Genomic DNA, 21,938 nt, shown 5'->3' on the forward strand with positions numbered 1-21,938 from the left:
CTGCCTCAGTACTACTGTCATGAAGACTGGGCAGGCTGTTGCATCAGCTACGTACAGGCTATGTCTACACTAGAGAATTTTGATGACAAGACCAGAGTTTTGTCAACAAAACTTGTGGAGCATCTACACACAAAATCCATTTTGTCGAGTTGTGCAGTTTTGTCGACATTCTGCAGACAGCATTCTGCCTCTCCGTGAGGAGAAATAACGCCTTTGTCAACAAAAGCTGCGTAGACACTCCGGGAGTCCCTCTGTCCGCAGACATGGCTTCTGGTTCACCAGGCAGTCCTGTTTGCTGAGCTTCCAGTTGGCCATCCTATCTAGAAAGGGCTAGGCAGTCTGACCACTTTCTGTCAACAGAGCAGATTGCAATTTCAATCTGCTTTGGTGCATGGATGTGACAGTTTTGCCAGGAAATCTCATCTGATAATAACTTCTATTGACCTATTTCTGTAGCGTAGATGTAGCCACAGTGTGTAGCCCAATGTGACAATTATCCAATCATCTTTAGAACAGTCTGTAGAAGGCGACTTCTCTGGTAGAGACAAAGAGATGCTTTCTGGAGGAGTGGCTTCCCCTTTGAGTCCTTCCTGTTCCAAAAAGCTTTCTCCTGCCTTGGCTCAGGGACTCTGGCCAGTGACGGTTTAGGGACCATCCAGTGGACTCTCTCAGACACACTGGATGGCTGTGACATGTATGTTCCTTTTGCTCTAGGACTGCTATAAGGCAACAGTTGTGTGTGTGGGATGATGGGGTTTCCCCTTCATCCCATCCCATAATTACAGGTTGACTCAATGGAACAGGGGAGGATCCTTGTATTGTGACAGTGGGTCATGAATTCCTCCTGACAACTGTCTGACTTATCTCTGGCTAGAGGTGGCACTGACTGGAGTATTGGTGGTATACAGCACCGTGCCAGGAGCAATTCTTGGTGTGCTTGGAACCATGGCCCTGGTAACTTGTAATGAGGATTGCTGTTCTGCCCCAGTCATCCTGTCTCAAGGGTACCAGAGTTTACAATGTACACTGGGTACACTCTGTACCATGATACTTCATCAGTAATAATGCCTGAGAGGGTGCAGAGCACTGGCTAGGATAACTGAGCTCGTGTGTGACCATGGGCTCACATGGTACTTCATAAACGTGTTCAGAGTGCAGTCAGTACTAGTAGTTGAGAAGATGCAGAGCACTGCCTAGATGGGAGTATTGTCACACACAGTGCAAAAATTTTCCTGGGTGCCACTCTTTTAGCGATGATATGTTAATTTCCTGCGTCTTTACTATTACCTCAGAGCCTGCCTGCCTCTGGCTTCAGGTGACAGTGCAGTCCCTGCTGATGAACAGCCAGGGAAAGAAGCACATGCCCTTGTGCTCTCAGTTCTGAGGGATACCCTGGGGAATCAAATACTCCATAGTATTTTTTTATCTCTGCTGGTGTAGAGTGCTGCATTTCTCTAGTTTTTCTTCCTCCTGTGCTCAGGGATGCAGAGGTGGCAGGAGTGGGAAGAACCCCTCCGCCTGTCCAATCACAGGGAATTTATTTACCTGAAGAACCAAAGCTTTCAAGTTCATGAGAAAGATGTAGATTTTTAAGCTAAGGTCCACAAAAATTTAGGTATGCGCTGCTGTACTTACAGATTAACTCACTCTTCCAAAGTTGTTACAGTAGGTTACCACAGTGGTTCTCACCAGAGCTACACTTATCCAAGGGCACACAGAAGTCTTCCAGGGTACAAAAATTAATCTAGATATCTGCCTGGGTTTACAACAGGCCACATAAAATGCACTACAAAAGTCAGTACAAACTAAAATTTCATACAATTTAGTATCTATTGTTAAAGTGTTTACACAGAACAGCACAATTATATACCAAAAATGGGAACTATGTATTTTCATTATGTGTGTGCTGTGACACTTTCATATGCCTAGGCATGATTTTGTAAGCTAGTAGTTTTTAAGTGAGGTGAAACTTGGAGTACACAGAACAAGTCACACTCCGGAAAGTGGTACAATAGTCTGGACAGGCTGGTATCCACTGAGTTAGTGTATTTATTCTTTCAGCCCAAAAAAAATACATGTTGAAATGTTCATGACAACATGCTGTAGATACTATTCTAAACAAGACTCTCAAGGTCTTATTACATTTTCCAAAAACCCAGCTCAAATGAGTTTTTAGTGGCCACAGTCAACCAGTTGCAGCATCGTCTAACTTAGCCATTATCTGCTGTTATTTTCGTTGCTATATGTTCCATCTATGGCAGGAAACATTTAGAAAAATTCAAACCAAATTCACAAATGCACTAGTGACATTTCCATTTAAATTACATGTGTTAGAAAATATTATTTTGAGACCCCCCCCACATTAGTACTGGGATCACTGCAGTTGTTGTAACAAAATTTCCATATGGACATATTCACTAATTTGGAGAGTACATGGCTTTTAGTCATAGGGTTAGATATTGTCACCTACAGAAATAAATATATTTCGACCACTTATAAAATATGCACAAAAGGTAAAATTCTTTATCACACATTTAATGTTGTAATACCAATATTAACAAAGTTTAACTAAAAATAGCTGTCTCACGCAGCAACTTTAGATCAGCTCCTGAATGAAGCTTTACATTCCCATTCATTTTACATGCTTGGTCACATAGTCAAGGAACTAGGGTACTATCCTCTTATCCTGTAACACTGCCACAGTCTACGATCACCTCCTGGTTACATGTGATTACCTCCAGTTTCAATGACATAGTATATCAACAGGACTTTTGTTGTTTTTGAAAGCCACATCAGCTTTCAATGTTACCTTGAATCTCAGCAAGTCCTTTCTGTGAGCTATTTAAGAATGGCACTTTCATCTGCTATATGTGACAGTAGAAGAGTTCACAAATTTGATATTGTCACATTCACACAACTTCTTGTCTTAGTTTAAATCTTGTATTATAAAACCTGCAGTGTTCCCCAACAGTTCCTGCCTACAATCTTTCCCCCCTGAAGTTTTCTACAGCTTACTGGTGAAATGAAATATGTTATAAGTTATATCAGATCCCAAATAATCATGAATACACAGGAGCAATTACAAATGCATATATTTTCTTTCCAGTTATTTATACATCACCATGGAACCCAAAATTATATAAATGGCTCTTCTTACAAAATCACTAAGTTCAGAAATTTCTTTCCTGTGCAAGAGCTGATGCAGTCATGAACGATCCAATCTTATAACCCTTATTCACACCTCAGTTCCACTGAAATGGGTGCTTACAGGTTTCATTTGCATCCACTGAGGGCAGCAATTAAAATTCCCATGGCTTTACTAAGTGCTGAGTCATACAAATAAGGACAACAAGACACAGACCCAGTCATTCAGCCAATACATGTGGGGAAAAAATTATGACCTGTGTCTGAATAAGGATCAAAGATTTCAATTCAGAAGTTTCTATACTACTTTGACTATTAGGGAAGTCAACTCTAAATGGAACAGAAAGAAATATAATTACAAACTCTTTAGCTTTACACTAAATAAAAGGGGTAAAATTACAATGGGGGAAATGAGTTTAAAATATTTTGCTTGCAAATGTGTAGACGTAAGACGTAGGAAAACGAGTCTTTTATTAACGATTTGGGACCATAAACAGCCATTTTATGGATTTTATTTTGAACACACACAAATTCTCTTCTGAAAACAGAGTCTAAAGATACTGTGGCGTGCAGTACCATGTGAACTGAAAAATTAGGTCTTGACTCTCACCTCACATCAGTTTTTTACCCTCTTCCTCTGAATTCAGTGAATTTGCCCCAGAGTAAAAGGAGAATCAGGCCCTAAGTCTCTGCTTAGAAGAGGCACTTAACTTTTTGCTCTAATGCTTGCAAGGGAAAGTACACAACATAAAAAACACACGCAACTCCTAATCATCATTTTCTTCATCATCAAATGACAGAAGACTGATATTTTTAATTTGTTTAGCTGCATTCTGAGGTGGTGTTGAGTCCTTCTTAGTTTTCTTTGATTCTTTTTTCTTCTTACTTGAACTTGCAGTCAGGCCTGAAAATTTCTCTTCTGATGAACGCTTACTTGGCTTCCTGAACACAATTTTTCCATCAGCAGGTTCTGTTTCATCCTCTATAATAAAGACAGCAAAAACAAAAAATGTTTTATGTAATCCAACAGATAGAAATAGACTCTTCCTAAGCTAAAATCAGCATGAGGACCTCTGAAATAAAATTTTAAAAACATCAACAAAATAAAGTGTCCTATTTTTTGTTTACTATAAAGTCATCGTGCAGTAGCTTTCTTGATGTGCAAATGATCACTCTGTGGACTGCATCCACGTATCTGTCCCATTTCCTTTCCCGTGGTAGTCTGGCTTCTGTAGATGTTGTACAACCCTCAGTCAGAGTTTTAAGAGGGAATATGTTGAAGGGCTAGAAACAATCTCTTACAAAGTAAACTGAGCTCCAGCCATGTGCAGAAAGAGAGAGCAAATGTGCCTTTAACTTATCTGCCTTCATTTCACTCTTTGCAAACTGATAATACCTTCTCAGCAACGTCTGACCAATTTCTCTGATGGGCTACATATGGTAAATTTATTTTTATGTTGTTTGCATCCCATAGTTTACTTCCATAAACTATGTTCAATTGCTACTGTGAGATTAAAAAACACAAACCTTGCTATTTCTTTTGTTTTGCAAAATTTTTGTTTTTCTATTTTATGAATCTACAAATACTGTATATCGGCATGGTCACCAAATTGCATCCTGAAAATGCATGGGAATTCATGGAGTTCTGCTTATCTATCTGTGCTAAGGATGACAAAAATTTGAAATGAGAGCTATTTTGGAATTACCAAGGTGGAGGAGAACAACTGCTGAATGAATATACCAGCTCATTTTGGTAAACACAAAACCACTTATGAATCAGAAGCAAAGCCTCATGCTTCAGTGTATTACAAGAGAAACAATTTATAGACAAAAGGACATTCATGAACTAAATTCTGCTGTGCACAAATTCTTATGTGTAGTAATTTGTTTTAAGAATCAAATGGTGCAATAGAAGTTTCCTGATGACATAACAGCATTTAACAAGATTGTGGTTTATTGATTCCCATTTAATAAGGTACTCTGTGCCCATGAGGTTCATTATAGATAGAAGATGCATTGTAACCTTTTAGTGTTAACAGAAAGGCCTCTGAAATAGACAAAGACTATGTCTGAAGTGCAAGTTCAGACAGTAACAACTGTTGCATTGTTTATTAACAGTTTTAGGGTCTGAAGAATTCAGATATGCATTCACAAAGCAGGTAAGGCTCAAGTCTGCATTTTTAGTCATTTATGAGAAATGGAGGAATTACCACCTAAATCCACCCACCATCCACAAAATACTCAATTATATGTCCACCATAATATAAATAGTCTAATCAAATAAGTCAGACTAAAAATCTTGATAATTTTTCTGGTGCTATATATCTTCACTATGTAAGTTAGCAAAAATCAGTCTTTGCACGTAGCCTAAGCCAGCAGCTGAACATCAAGAAATGGAATGACTGTACCAGGACAACAGCATTAGCAGTTTTGTTTGTTTGTTTGTTTGTTTTTTAAAGGTGGCTGAATAGTAACTAACTCAAAAGCTTGCGTCTCTCACCAATGGAATTTGGTTCAATGAAAGATATAACCTCATTCACCTTGTCTGACTTCTCTATAATATCATTCCAGGAGTGAACATAAACCACATGTGACAGTCTCAGTCTGACTAGTTCCCAACAGGGAAGTTCAATAATAATATAGCACCGGAACATATTCTAGGACAGAAGAATGGGAAAGTCAGAAGTCCCAAGTTCTATTACTAGCTCTTCTTTCTGGTGACCTAGTATACGACCTGGGATGAATCAATTCACCAACTTCAGGAAGCTCTATATTCTCACTTAAAATATGTCAGTAATGCTAGACAGAGAGAATGAATCTGGTGAGGAAGTAAGTCAAATACAGTTGTACCTAAGGAATCTGTGAAAGAATAAAAACAGGAACATAAGACCCTACATTAAGCTATTTAAAATGCTTCCTAAAAGTGATGTTGATTTGTTATAACCTGCCAAGATTACTTTCTTTCAGCTAGTACGAAAACCCCTCCTTATATCAGATTACATTGTAAAGATAGTCTTTCTTGAATTTTACATTTGAAAAAGACCTCCAGAAATCAACAAAAATGTTCCTGGAAAGGATGAGTGAAAAACTTATTAAAGACTCAACCTCAGTGTTGGCAGTTCTTAAAACACAACCCAAAAAAAAAAAAAACCAACACCACGACTGAAAAAGTTGAGGACAACAGTAAGTGAGCAAATGACCAAATAATATTAGCTCTTGTTTTCAGCAATAAGCTATACTAACAGACTCTTTTTAAATTACTGCACGGTATTAGCTGTAGTTTCTTTTGCCTATATCCCAAATTCACATTTTAAGAGATTAAGAGGGCTGCATTCAAAGACTGAGTTAAAATTCCTTATTTAAAATGTGGCTTACTTTTATTATAAATGACACCTTATAAGTGAAAGACCGGGGGCAAGAACGAAAGCAACGTTTTTTCTAGTTCACTTACCTTTTGTTAGATACAACATGTGTAGTCAGTTTCATCAGTTTTCCCCTACAGTCAGTCAATTTCTATTTACTATTCACACAGCAACAAAAGATACAAACACCACAAAAACTCACAGGGTTGAGGCCATATGTAATACATAAAACTTTTTATAAACTTGACAGGACTTCACATAAGCGTCCTTTTAATGACGATGACAAAAGAGGTTTTGTAGCAGCCTAATGAATTTCTCAGTGGTTGCCTGACACTGGAGGTTTGAATACAATTGTTTTTATAAGTGATTAATACACTCTCATCAAAGAGCTTTCTCAGTTGGTCCTGAACTATACTTCAGCTTTTCCCCTTCCGTTTCCGTACCTGCCACTCTAGCCATTTTTTACAGGAATACTCTCAACCAGTTTTTAGTCTGCAGGATTATTGATGTTCCTCCCATAATCAGCCTTAAGAAGACAATCTAAATGAAGTGAAAAGTCATTGCAAGTTTTGGATGTACTTCTGAAAGTAATAACTGATGTTTAATACAATATTTTATAAATGTGTAAAAAAATAAAGAACACTTACTAAAGCTACAATCCAGCTAAAAAGCAGCTTGAAAAATGTTAAAAGATCTCCTTCAGACAAGGAGGGATGCACCTGTAAAAGATCAGACAGAATTTTCCCCCATTCATCCTGAAGCAAATTGTATAAGCTTGTAAAAATACTGAGAGTTCAAATGAATAAAGACACTCGTGTCTGAGTGTTAGTTTTTTTACATAAATCAAAATGTCCCAGAGACCAGATCTACTAGAAAAGCAGGAGAAAAATAAATTTGAGAGATTATAATGACCACAGGGACAAGGTATTTTGTACTAATTAGAAGTTCTAATTTTCTGCAATTTATATTTTTCATGAACTCATGTATATTAATTGCTACCCTACAGTAATTTTTTTACAATGCTGCATGATAGAAAATTTATGGAAAAAGATTAGTGGTAAATAAATAGCAACTTTCAACAGACCTCCAGCAAATCCTGCATGGATAAAATGATTTCAGTAGGAAGATTATATATAAAGGTTAATCATTGCTGAAGTGTTCACCATGACTGTATTTCCAAAAAGCCAATGTAAGAGCATTACTAAATTTTGCTCTCCCTCAGAAGGAGGCTAAGTGAAATTGCAACATTAAATAAGCTTTTTCCCCCCATATTAATGCAATAGTATAATTCATCACTTTCAGTGAAAACAAACCACAGGGAGACTTGTGGCTTGAAATAAAAGGTACAGTAATGTCAAAATGGCTAGTGAACAAAGCTGTATAAGGAGGAACGAAAATGACGTTTAGAAAATCCCAGAACAATATTCCAAGCTGATATCCCAGGATCAAGCACTGAGAGGTTGTGAGGGTGGGGCGCAAAGGGGGCAACTGCCTTGGAGCCTGGCAATTTGAAGAGGCCAGAGCTCTTGGACAACAATGCTACTGCTGCAGTGGTAGCCGGAGACCAGGGCCACTTTGGAATGCAGCTAGAGCACCTGAGCATTATGTCATGTGGCTCTGAGGGTGGAGGGCACCATAAAGGGCTGACTGCCTTTTGGTCCACCATTTCCAGGGGTTCAAAGCTGTTCCCCACCCCTTGTACAAAGGCTCATGGTGGCAGTTAGAGCAGCTACCAAAGGCAGGGGCCTGTCGAACCAAGAATCATTGTGGCTATATTTAATGAGAAGGTAGAACATCACAACTGAATATTTTCAGTATTTTTGAATACTTTAAACAGTACACTTAGTTTAAATTAGACTCCATCTACATCTGTTTATTGGGCACAGGCTGTTTGGGACCTACCTGTTTGCCTTTGTTCTGATCCTGATATGGTAAAATGGCATGTTAATTCTGACATTTTCTTCCTCCATTCCCATTCGTCTTCTTATGAATATAAGTTAATGGAACAGTCTGTGTGATATATTATATACTATTATCCATTAAGTTCATGCCACAGTCATTTTAGAAGTTGACAAACTTTAGAAATAAATATAAAGACACAGGAAATTACCCTATGGCAAGCTTCTCATGATTCTTAGCTAATTTTAAACACGGAAATTAACTGGCCAAAAAAAAAAACCACAAAAAACCAAACACAATATTCAAAACCTCAAATAGCGGAGCTAGCCAGGTGCACCAGCAATGGTTAACAGAAATCTATGTTTCAATCCTTAGGACTGGGCACTGGGATAGTAGGATAAAGATGAACAAGTGATCAAACAGAGCTGCAATACCATTAAACCACAGCTAACTATGTAGCAGTAGAAACTCTCTCATGTGACCCTTTCACAGAAGTATACCACCACAGAAGCAAAGATGTATGTTATTTGTTTCCACAGTTAACACAAATTAACAGGACAAAGGCAGGAGATGAACCCACTGATTAACCGCAGTAAAGCAAAAATGTGTAGGCAAGAAAGCAGCAGTTACCACAGTCAAGTGGCTCATAACCCCGGACTGCAAATACTATGTGGCCCCTTGCAAGAGTGGTTCTAGAGTTGCTACTGATTATTGGCCATATCACAAAAAAACAACACAATCAGGCTAGTCAATCCTCAAAAGGCTTAGGACTGAATACAAGTAGAATACCTAGGGCTCAGGCTTAGAACTACAGAGCCAAAAGGGCACAGGTGAGTGTACGTACACACTCACTGACCTTATTTATGAAATATTTTTATTTTACACAGATTATTGCTCTATCTAGAAAGTAGATCAGTTATTCAGATTTTTTCATAGTGTGGATTATCACCTTTTTCATATATGATTCTGCAGACCACCTCCTCCCCACAGTAATTGAACACAGATTCTTGTGACAGCTGTAACAATTGTTTACATGGAAAAGTAATACTTAGAAAGCCATTTAAACATTTTTCAGAGTGGTTGAGGTTTTTGCCATGCTGGGCAAAATAATCTACTTTTTACCAAAAAAACCCAAAGTATACATAGTATACCTGACAAATAACAAGCTGTCATGTAGCACCTTAAAAACTAACAAAATTATTAGGTAATGAGCTTTTGTGGGTAAGACTAACTTCCCCAGATTTTTTTATTTATTTTTATATATATCTAGAGATAGAATACACACTATATATAGCATGAGCATCCAACCTTTTGGCTTGCCTGGGCCGCATTGAGTGACGAGGAATTGTCTTGGGCCGCATATAAAATATATAATATAGTTAATGTATATAAATCACATAATAATGTTAAAAGTTTACAATCTTGTGGGGCCGCATTACTAACTGTCCAGGGCCACGGGTTGGACACGCCTGATATACAGTATACTTGAGTACTGAGTAGAATAAGCATAAACTTATTCAAAGATTCTCAGAACTGAAGAACAGAGCCCCCAGTCTCCTAACTGATTAAGCACGGCTCTTTTTGTAATTTTGTTTTCCCAAGTTAAGTACTTTGCCTGTTAGGATTATCAGCCCAACCAAATCCTGAAGTACTACTACTACTACTTTAAAACAAACAAAAACAACCCCCCATTGTTTTACTGTCTGGACTAGACAGAAGTTTTCAAAACTGGCAGAATTCTGGTTTCAGTCATCTTCTCTTCTATTATTTTACTTCTATAATTTCCTACAATTTTCCTGCAATGAACTGTGACAGAAACTCCTTTGCAAGCACAAATTTCAAACTCAAAAACTGTACCTTTTATTTTAAACTGTAGAAAAGAAAGAAGGAATTTATGTTTCCTGCAGCGTTGCAGTCAACATCTTTATGGACCTATGCCTTTAAATATGACATAACGTAAATATGCTTTAGGCAAAATATAACACTTACCCTATCATTGGAAACCTTGTAACCCCCTGAATGTGTTTGTTCTATTTATATGAATGTATAATTTCAGATACAGAAATTAAGAATATTGACTGTAGAGTTATCATCAATGTGCTCATGTTGAGAAAAGCCTCTTTCCAGCCTACCAGGAACAAAAATGAAGAGGCCAGATACCCATTAGCAAGAGACAACTGGGGGGGGCAGGGGGAGACAACTGTCTCTCTGCAGACTTCCTATAAAGAGGTGTGTCCTTGTCATCTAGCACTGGAATACATCTTGAATTTGATAATTTTCCAAGGAGGTGTGGAAAAATGAACAAAGGCTACTCCCGGCCTAGATAAGGCAAGGGAAGTAAACAATGATTGTCTTCAGCTAGTTTTAGTGATTGCCACCCCACTCAGAGGATACTTGAAAACACCTGGAAACAATGAGACTGTAATAAAAGGGGTGGAGAAATGCTGGATGCAGGTCAAAAAAGACATCTCTGGCCTGTGAAGAACTTTCTCTGAAATGAGAACTGTGGTAAGAAAATATGATTTGTAACAAGTTTTCCTAGTGTAGGTTTAGCTGGCTTGTTCTGTTTTATTTGTCTTAGTAACTTACTTTTACCTGTCTGCTACCTCTTGCAATCACTTAATTCCTATTTTACATTTAATAAAAATCACTGTTAATAAACTCAGTATAAATAATTGTTTCCTCGAGAGGCATAACAGCTGTGCATCGCTCTCTTTCATTGATGGTGGTGAACAATTTATGAGCTTGCTCTGTATAAAACTTTTAAGCAGAGCAAGATGGATTTTTGGGGTTCTGGTCCAATAGAGACCATGCATCTAGGTGCTGTGTAAAGTTCCTTTGACTGAGCCTTCCTAAAGCTGAGCTGCTCTCAGCGTTTGTATTGTTCTGCTATAGGCTGTGACCTCCCAACTCTGTGCTGTTGCTGTGGGAAGCCAGAGGATATGGCTCAACAAAACAGGGTGCACCAGAGAGCAAGTAGGGGGGCTCAGTGGGATTTTCAGGGCATCAAATGACAGTGTCAAGGGGATCTCTGTGACTGAACCCATCAACTTTTCATTCCAGCGATCACATTTCACTTTCTGTTTTGGACTCAATTGTTAACCTTTGTATTTTTGGCAGGGGGGACAGGAGTGAACATTCCTAGCTTCTCTGAATCACGTTTTTCTTGTGCAATTACAGTTCTTAATTGTTAAGAGGCTTCCACTCAGACAACATCATCACCTGATAATCTGTCAAAGCCTCTGAAAAATCTTCTTTTTATAAGTTTCGTATTTCTTGAAATAGTCCCTTGTTGGGTAAATGGATGCTATGTGTGACCAAAATCCTTTTCATGTTCTCTAACTTCAACTTACCAGAGCCACAACCTTTGAGATTTCCATCATCATTTCAAAGCTGGGGGTCTCACCTTTTCTAAAAGCCACACAAAATGAAGCAACATATTGTGAAGGAATTTCTGACTGCCCAGAATATGCTTTTTAGAAATATCTTCCAGGTAGATAGTGTATGAATATTGTGCTGAATGTCCATACAATCAACCTTTTAAGATAACGGCACCCATTAAATGCCTTCATTTCATTTTACTTATACAGTCCAATAATATAGAGAGACCTTTTCCTCATAATTGTCTTATTTGCATTCCTGAATGTATCTAAGTTTTGAAGAAGCAAATTTTCTGTAGCTGTCTTCACAAACATAAAATCAAAAGCAGCATTAATTAAGAACATGCTGTCCTGTAGTTAGGTTCATTGTTATTAAAGAATCATTTTTCATGTTCAACCAATAAGTCTCCATTTGAGTGAAAAAAGTGAATCTTTTCTATCTTGACAAATAACTCATGTAAAGGTTTGCATTTTACAGGCTGCACCTTTCAAACTGAATGCCAGATCAAAGGTATTCCAGGAAAAGAGTACTGGAGCCAGAGCTGGAGTCCCCTGCCTGCCCCACAGCAGTATGGGGGGTGGGAGCCAGAGGGCCCAATCTGCCCTGCAGGGCCCAGGGACAGAGCCAGTGTCCCCTGGCTGCCCTACAGCAGCACAGGGCTGGCTGGAGCCCCACTGCACCCCTGCAGCAGCTGAGAGACAAGGGCTGGAACCCTGTGGCAGCTCTGGGGAGCTGGGGCTGGAATCCCCAGGAAGGGAGACTGAGGCCTCAACAGCCATGGGAGCGCAGTGTTGTCTAGGGACAGAAGCCCTGGAACACCCCTGTTCCAACAAATTCTCTTGTTTGGGCCCTGTCAAGTTCCAACCACGCTGGACAAGGAAGGTGCAACTTGTACTATAGTAGAATTTTAGTTTATTTACTTGTCTATTCCACCGCTTGTTTGTTGCCTCTTTTTCAATTTTAGGCCTGTTGAACAAATAATTAGTTCAGATATTTCATAGTCACTACACATTAATTACCAATATAAGGCACTAATTAGAAATTTTCACATTTCTTCTGGTTAGAATGAGTAACTACCACCAGGTGAACTCAACATTGTGGAGTCTGAAAAAGATGGTGAGATAACCAGTTATATCGAGAGCCATGCAGATGTCCTGCCTACCTCCAGAAGCCTCCACAGTCTAACAACCCAAATCCCATTAGCAGTTCAAACACGCACCTGTTCCTCCCTCATCGTCATCCAATGACAGATTATTCCATATGCTAGCTATATCTTTCTCTGCTATCACCAATAAATCTATTCAGACCTCTTCCCTCCTATGCTTCTAGAGACTTCTGTAACTTATTGTTTCTAGTAAGTCTACCAGACGTAACAAACGATAGGCTCATCAATTCCTTTGTACAATTATAGAATAATAAAGTTTTAATTCACGGATATGAATTGGTCCCTAATATCCTGAGGAACATATATTTGAAAGTTTCTTCCATGTTCATTTAAGCATGTTAAAATGGCACAGAAGTTTGAAAAGAGAGAAAAAAAAAAAGGGTTAAATCAAACACCACGGAGCTGCTTATTCACTGGGGAAAGGGCAGAAGGAACTAAAAACAACTGTCAAAAACTATGGTATGTTTAGCTTATTGCCTTTTCACAACTGGAATCACAGAGAGGCAGCATCATGTAACTAGTCAGGTCCCTGGAGACCATGAGCAAGTATTACATGAACTATGGACCTCAGCCTGGGAACCACTGGGACAAATCATTTAGATGAGGAATTGGACATGTGAATCAGAGGTGACAGGAAACTGTAGAAAATGAAACTTGCATCTTCAAGCCTGTTCTTTTATTTGTTTTCTGTCTCTTTGTTTTGAGCTATCTAAAACAAAATATTAAGTCTAAAATTCACTCTGTATCTTAAGTGCTTACCTGATTTTGAAGCATTTTTGATCTCCTGTTTAATTTTCATCACTTCTTCTGGGGTCAGATCCCCTTTTTTCAGTACTACCACTTGCGGCTGTTCATCCTCTTTGTCACTGCCACTCTCATCGTCTTCCTGAGGAGCTGGGAGCTGCTCTCTCTAGATGAGAGAGAAATAAAAAGAATTCTAATCAGCATATCAAATCAACTCTTGTGATCAGGTCAGTTAGGAGAAAGATCTGGCCATCAATGTCAATCCTTCTCAGCAAGCACTGCACCCAAATAGAGTGAAAGAACCAAACCATTCAAGAGACCAGCATACACACTAATCATCATGACATCAAGCTCTGAACAAGTAGCACATGAAAGAAATACTCATGTTACGGTCTGATTTTTTAAAAAAATAAATACTGTAACATCTTCCCCTTTTCCATTATTTTAATATCCTCTTAAAACCTAAAGACAGACCTTTCCATAACAATGCTCTCCATTTGATATTGGAGTAACGTTAACATTTTAAGCTAAAATTTTATCAACATGGCTATCACATACACACACATGCGTATGCTCCAGAAACAGCTTTTGTGTGTTAACATGCTCCCTCTGCTCTCAAATTGTGCAACAACAGACTACAAAGCAGGGTAGATGGTATAATAGTTTTTCTTTTTAAAGGGCAATACTGGATTTAATTTTTTTCCTCCAGATTTACTTAATATTTTATCAATGTTTTTAAATAAAATGATTTTTCCTGTTGAAAGTAACACCTTAGATTACTGAATGAGTAGAGAAAAACAGTATTTCTTCTTAGCTTGTTTAAGTTAGATCTTATTCTGTGCTACTGAAGTAAACTGGATTTTCTTCATTAACTTTAATGGGAGCAGGAGCGAGCTCTTTATACATTGGACAGCACTTTAGGCATCCACAGCATCACTCTTTTATTAAGCATTTTCTCTTCTTCATGTGGGATTTTCCACAGAGCAATGGAAAGCGCGCATGCAGGGCGGGGAAAGAGTTAAGAATAGCAGCAGGGATTTCCCAGCAGGCATGGCACCCCAAATAGCTTTATAACTGGGCAATCAAGTACTTAGGCAGACTGACTCAAGTTGGCCAGGTTACTTCCTCTTCCCTCTAGGGTCATGTGGGCCCAAAGATAAGCCCCTAGAAGCCAGATGCTACTACTACAGGCCATTATGAATCAGGAATCGGGAGAATGAGTTGTAATCTGTTACCCCATTAAGGTAACATGAAATTATATACACAGTAACCTCTTTCATATCCAGCAGCCCCAGGACCAGAGGTTGCTGCCTATTCAAATATTCCGGATAGTAGAGAGGTATACTTAAGAATGCATAACACTCAAGAAAAACAAGATTAGATGCTCAGGAACTAGCAGAGTACTTTATTTACTAATAGTAACATTGTACAATGTAAAACTTGTACTGTATTTGCTGTATTTATTTTCACTATACTGTACTTAAGGAAGAGTAACTAAAATTTACTTATGGATAAAATGCCAGTTATTTGAGAGCTCTGGATGACAGAATGCCTGATATGGAAGAGTTTATTGTAACAGATAAAGAGTCAAACAGACGTGAGAGTTCAAGCAGGTCTTGGTTCTATCCTTTAGTCTTGGTGTTAGTAACAACCACCTTATTATGTGTGTGTATATTCTGATCTTTCCCCAAAAGTTGGTGTAGAGTTGAACAGAAGAGATGCTTTTTAGACATTAATTTTATTCTGTTTGTGCAGTGGTCTAGAACAACAGGACCATGACTAAGATTTCTAGGTGCTAAGATAATGTAACTGGTGAATAATATTTACTCAATTAACTAAAGGAATGTGTGATACTTACAAGCCCTTAGATACAATTAATTCACTTTTTCACCTGTATGTCTTCAAAGATGAGAGTACTACTTAAGTACAAATTATTTAAGTCCTCACTTGAAACAAATAGGATATTTTCTGTACAACACAGTAAGAGCAGGGGAGGACACAATTTATGACTCAGCTATTTTTCCCTTGAACAGGAGGACAGCAAAACAGGAGAGAGAAGTGGTTTTAAGCAGAAAGAAAGTTTGTGTTACAAGCTTCAGGGCAGTTTGGAAGGGTGCTTTAAATTAAGTACATATTTTTAAAAAACATTGACAGAATATGCTTGAAACAAAATGAGTTAGATGTTCATATTGAAATATTTTATGGTAGCAAACGTTTCAAAATCAGTTACTGTGGGAATTTAAAAGGTAGCAAGGAGATTGTGAATCTGGGAACAGGTTTTGGGTTTGGGGAGAAGTATAGATATTGGTGTGTATATAATGCACAGGATCGGAGTGCGAGGTCAGTGCATGCAAACACCTAACACATAGCACAAGATCACAGAACTCCCTGCTGCTACTCGGGACCTTATTCACTCAGACACACCATCAGAGCCCCAACCTGGATTATTCTATTTACCTCCCAAAATCCACAAACCTGAAAACTCCGGACACCCTATCATTTCGGGTATTGGCACCCTTACCACCGGACTATCCAGTTATGTGGACTCCTTCCTCAAACCCTATGCCACCAACACTCCCACGTATCTCTGAGATACCACTGACTTCCTGGGGAAATTACAAAACATTGAAAAACTTCCTGTCAACACCCTCCTCGCCACCATGGATATACAGGCTCTGTACACTAATATTGCACATCAAGACGGAATACAAGCGATCAGAAATACCACCCCTAATGTCACCACAGCTAGTCTGGTGTCTGACCTCTGTAATTTTATTCTCACCCACAATTATTTCCAATTTGGGGACAATTTATACATCCAGATTAGTGGAACTGCTATGGGCAGCCGCATGGCCCCACAATATGTTAAAATATTTATGGCTGACCTGGAACAACGATTCCTCAGCTCTCGGCCCCTATTGCCCCTCCTTTACTTATGATACATTGATGACATCTTTATGATTTGAACCCATGGTACAGAGACTCTAGAAGAATGCCACAGAGACTTTAACAATCTGCACCCCACCATCAACTTATGCCTCAACTACTCCATGCGAGAGATACAGTTCCTGGACACGACAGTACAAATCAAGGATGACCTGATCAGGACCACACTCTACCGGAAACCCACTGATCGCTATACTTACCTACACCTTTCTAGATTCTATTCTGCATACACAACTAGACCCATTATTTACAGTCAAGCCCTTAGGTACAATCGCATTTGCTCTGATTCTACAGAGACAGAAAACTACAAGATCTCTGCCAAATATTCATAAACCTGAACTCCCACCAGGAGAAATAACAAAACAAATCAACAGGGCCAGATGAATAGCCAGAGACCAGCTACTCCAAGATAGGCCCAAAAAACCCAAGACCAGAACACCACTGGTCATCACCTACAGCCCCCAACTCAAACCTCTGCAACGCACTATTAAAGACCTACAACTTATCCTTAATCAGGGTGCTACACTACAGAAGAACCTCAGCAACAGGCCTGTTGTCTCCTACAGACAACCTCCCAACCTTATGAGGATTCTCAACAACCACAGACCACTAGTCTTGGAACTTTTCCTTGCAACAAGCCCGGTTGCCAACTTTGTCCACATATCTATTCTGGAGATACCATCATTGGACCTAACCAGGTTATTCACAGAATCACGGGCACATTCTCTTGTTCCTCAACTAACATCATATATGCCATCATGTGCCAACAATGCCCACATGCTTTGTATATTGGACAGACTTCAGGCTCTCTTAGACAAAGAATTAATGGGCATAAAACCTACATAAAAACACTCCTGATTCACAAACCCATCAGCCAGCACTTTAATGGAGTGGGCCATTCTGTTAATGACCTGAAAGTCTGCAACAACAGAGAGGGAGCTATGCTAGTCTATACACTATCAAAACAAAAAAGCAATCAAGTAGCACTTGAAAGACTAACACGATAATTTATTAGGTGAGCTTTCGTGGGTCTGTCCCATGAAAGCTCACCTAATAAATTATTTTGTTAGTCTTTCATGTGCTACTTGACTGTTTTTTTGTTCTGAAAGCCTGTGTTTTACTGAAAAAGAACTTTTAACAGCTGTTTGGAAAGACAGGCTGTTGAACTCTCTTTTACATTCAAAATTGACACATTAATGAGTAGTTTGAACTAGGATGGCAATTATCTGTGTCATTATTAGGACTCTTTTACATACTTTGTTTTATCTAATTCTTGACTCCCTCCCTTCTGCCCCTCTACTCTCAGATTTGCTCTTCATAATAATACTTTTTCTGATTTGTCAACCCTGATTACTCTTTTTGGTTCTATCAAAACAAAAAGCAGTCAAGTAGCACTTTAAAGACTAACAAAATAGTTTATTAGGTGAGCTTTCATGGGACAGACCCACCTATTCAGACAATAGCCATACCAGAACAGACTCAATATTTAATGCACAGAGAACCAAAAACAGTCATCAAGGAGGATAAATCAGAAAAAAAAGGATCAAGGTGAGCAATCAGAGAGTGGAGGGGTGGGGGAGGAAGGTCAAGAATTAGATTAAGCCAAGTATGACTCAGTCACTACAGGGGCTCGTCTGCATACTTGGCTTAATCTAATTCTTGACCTTCCTCCCCCACCCCTCCACTCTCTGATTTGCTCACCTTGATCCTTTTTTTTCTGATTTGTCCTCCTTGATGACTGTTTTTGGTTCTCTGTCTCTTAAATATTGAGTCTGTTCTGGTCTGGCTATGGTCTGAAAAAGTGGGTCTGTCCCACAAAAGCTCACCTAACAAATTATTTTGCTAGTCTCTAAAGTGCTACTTGACCGCTTTTTGTTTTGATAGTGTATAGACTAGCATGGCTCCTTCTCTGTTACTGTTTTTGGTTCTTTGTGGCTATGATCAGAAGTGTGTCCTATGAAAGCTTATCACCTAATAAATTATTTTGTTAGTCTTTAAAGTGCTACTGGACTGCTTTTTTGTTTTGATTACTTTATATACAGACTTGAATTTACATGGTGGATAAGAAACATAGGTCCCACATTGCCCTGAATATACACAAGTTGTACTACTCCTATTCTTTTATGATTTTCCAGACAGTTTCCCGTTTTTTTAAACGAGCATTTACTCTACCCTGCTCTTGTGTGAACCCACACAAATATATAGGAGTAACTGAGAATGTTAAGGGAATAATGAAACTGACTACATACAAAGTGTTAATGTACAAAGCACACAAATGAAAAAGGATGAGTAAGAAAGATGATTTCAGGGAATGCCTGTCCAAGAGAAGCGTTAACTGCTGGAAGTGTTCCTTTTAAAAACAACCCTACTACAGTCAACTCTTGTTTACCCATTATTTGACCAGCTGGAACTCTCACGTAACTGACATAACACTGGCAATTGCATCTTTTTATTTTTTTCTGAGTCCCACAGTGCTCCATGAGCCCCCCTCCTCTAGGCTGAGGCAGCTCCCTGACTCCTTCCATCAGGTGACATCTGTGTGGTTGTACCCACTGCGCTGCAAACGGTTCTGTGGGATACTATGCAGGTTTGTAGAGATGTCCACAGCAGCATCTACCGGCCCACAAGCAGCTTCTGCTGCACCCACCAAAAGGTAAACAGGGCAGCAATTGAGCAGGAGAGCTGAATTTTCTTATAGGGAGGCACTGGCCTTTGGACTCTCCCACCAACTCCATTAACTGGAATATTTGAATATCCAGCACCCTCCTAGTCCTTAGGCTACTGGATATTAGAGAGTCTACTGTACATCTTGGGGCTTGAAGTTTACCAGTTTCCTTTGTTTTGTGTTTTTAACTTGAATCAGCTGCTCAGTGCAAATGGCTGTTGGCATAAGAGACTAGCCCGGGACACAGTTCTTGGCTCTGAAATAAGCCTTGACCTCAGCTGTTTTCCCAGGTGTTCTAGGTATGAGACGCTCCCTTTGCAGTAATGTTATAGGATCTCGAATCCGCAACACTGTGCTCAGTGTCAACCGGGCTGGGGAAACACTTCTCCTCCCCGCCGGACGCGGAGCCCTGCGCCTCTGTCCGGGTAGGTGGGGGCCATCTGCGTCCACACGTGCTGGGGGTTCTGACCCGCGGGGAGAGGGCGCTCAGCCCCCCCCCCCCGGCCAGATGAAGCGGGAGATTAGGGCAGGTCCCAGAAGACGGGGCGAGGCGGCCCGGCGCTCACCCGCTCTCCAGGGAGCCCATGCCCGGCTCTCGGCGGCGGGGCGGGTTATTACCTTGGTCTCCACTGTGGGCCCCTCCCGATACCCGACCTCCTGCTTGAAGCGGCTGAGGAAGGCGGGCTCGGCCGGCCGCACGTACGAGACCTGCGTCTTCTTACTCATGGCCGCCGCGCAACAGAACAGCCAAGCCGCGGCGACACCTGCAACGTACTTCCGCCCTTGCAGCCAACGGACGGTGACAGGGCCCCCGCCTTCCGGTAGGCAGGCCCCGACCCTCTCCCGCTCACGTGACGGGGTGACCGGACGCGCTACACCAATGGCCGCCCCCGCGATGACATCACGTGGCGATGACGTCACATCATGGCGTTGCCCCTCCCTCCGGCCCTTTAGCGCCAAATTCAAACAGGCCGCCATTTTGAGCAGCAAGAAGTGGTCCAGTATCTAGGGAGGGGGGCGTCAGGTCAGAGACGAGGGGCTCGCGCGGACCATGGCTCCTGGGACCAAAGGTGAGGGAGGCCGGGGCGGCGGCGGCTGCTGAGGACCCCCCCCCCATTTATGGCGTGAGGTGGGTAGGGCTCATACGACCCGGCAGCGAGAGATTAGCCAGCGCCGGGGCTTCCCCCTCTCGGGCTTTTCCAGCCGGGGATCTTGGGAAGGCGGCAGGAGCAGCAGCCCGCGGCGGAGTCCGCAGCGCCGGGAGGCCGGGCGGCTGGTGGATGTTTCCTTTGGAGCCAATAGCCGCGGCTCTGCGGGGCGGAGAGAGGCTGCGGCTGGTGGGAAATCGTCAGTATTCGGCCCGTGGGCTCGGCGGCGTTTGAGACGTGGGTAGCCTGAAGGGCCGGTTTCGCGGGAGGGCAGCAATGGAGGTGGGGCAATGAGGCGGGGATGACAATGCCCGGGGCCCGAGGAAGACTGAGGCGCGATGGCATTTAACAGGGAGGTAGCCCACGACTGGGGGGGAATAGGGGGAGTGGTACGTGCAGGACCTGCGCAAAGCCCCTGGCCAAGGGGGACAGGCGGAGGCCCTGGCAAGTCGGAAGGGGTGACTAGGCGGACACAGGTGACTAGCAAAACAAAAAGCAGTCAAGTAGCACTTCAAAGACTAGCAAAATAGTTTATTAGGTGAGCTCACCTAATAAACTATTTTGCTAGTCTTTGAAGTGCTACTTGACTGCTTTTTGTCCCACGAAAGCTCACCTAATAAACTATTTTGCTAGTCTTTAAAGTGCTACTTGATTGCTTTTTGTTTTGATAGTGTATAGACTAGCACGGCTTCCTCTCTGTTACAGGTGACTATGTGGGCGGTGTTTCAAGAGTTTAGAACTGGATAATAGTAGGGTAGAGTGTAGACTTGCCTGAGAGTGTCCTAGCCCAGTGTTTCTTATGCTGCTTGAGACCACAGAACACCAAACAACATTAAAAAAAAAAAGTCAAGTAGCACTTTAAAGACTACCAAAATAGCACGGCTTTCTCTCTCTTACTATTCAAACAATATAAGTTTTTCTGCGGAACACCTACGACAATTTTCTTCAGAAAAAACTGTCAGACCAAAATAAACCCAAAAAAACAGTAACATGTACAGCAAAAACAAAATGAAATAATTGAATTTGGTATCATATCAAGGAAGAAGCAGCATTGTATCAGGTTTTAATAACAAAATACACACCATCAGCCTATGATATCAAAACAGCATCATGCTCCTGCCACATCTCCAAATTTTTCACAGAACATCAGTGTTCTGCAAAATATAGTTTAAGAAACACTGTCCTGGACAACTGCCCTGCTTAGGAAAGGTGCATAACCATCACAGTCTGGACTTACTGATTTTGATGGACTCTCAGTTATTGGCCCACCTCCATGGGACAATGTTTTTTCTGCAATGATTGGGGCAGATGGGCATGTATGCCTTCAGGATGAGACTGGAGTATTTTCGGGGTGGGTGGGAGCAAAAGACAAGGAAAATGACACTACTCTGAGCAGGGAGAAGATTTAGAGTAGCCACTTGCAGGAGAGAGACTGCTGAACCTAGATGCAAGGCCAGTGTGAACAGTAAAATTCCGACTAACAG

The 21,938-nt window shown here is 40.7% G+C and overlaps 1 protein-coding gene across 1 annotated transcript; it reads right to left on the reverse strand.

Moving 5' to 3' along the window:
* Positions 1-2,519: 2,519 nt before the first annotated feature.
* Positions 2,520-20,082, reverse strand: KIAA1143 (KIAA1143 ortholog). Its single transcript, XM_074988242.1, has 3 exons — positions 19,925-20,082; positions 13,711-13,861; positions 2,520-4,126 (listed from the first exon to the last, which is right to left on the reverse strand). The coding sequence occupies exons 1-3, from the start codon at positions 20,030-20,032 to the stop codon at positions 3,912-3,914; spliced, it is 474 nt and encodes a 157-aa protein (XP_074844343.1). The 5' UTR covers positions 20,033-20,082; the 3' UTR covers positions 2,520-3,911.
* Positions 20,083-21,938: the final 1,856 nt, after the last annotated feature.

Source organism: Carettochelys insculpta, chromosome 2 (assembly GCF_033958435.1).
Source record: "Carettochelys insculpta isolate YL-2023 chromosome 2, ASM3395843v1, whole genome shotgun sequence".
NCBI classification, from domain to species: Eukaryota; Metazoa; Chordata; order Testudines; family Carettochelyidae; genus Carettochelys; species Carettochelys insculpta.

Excerpts from the sequence above, each read along its gene's own strand:
- KIAA1143 (XM_074988242.1), bottom strand. The coding sequence starts at position 20,032 with ATGAGTAAGAAGACGCAGGTCTCGTACGTGCGGCCGGCCGAGCCCGCC. Across the intron at positions 13,862-19,924 it reads GGCCCACAGTGGAGACCAAG|AGAGAGCAGCTCCCAGCTCC; the intron begins GTAATAACCCGC and ends TCTCTCATCTAG. Across the intron at positions 4,127-13,710 it reads CAAAAATGCTTCAAAATCAG|AGGATGAAACAGAACCTGCT; the intron begins GTAAGCACTTAA and ends TCTTTATTATAG.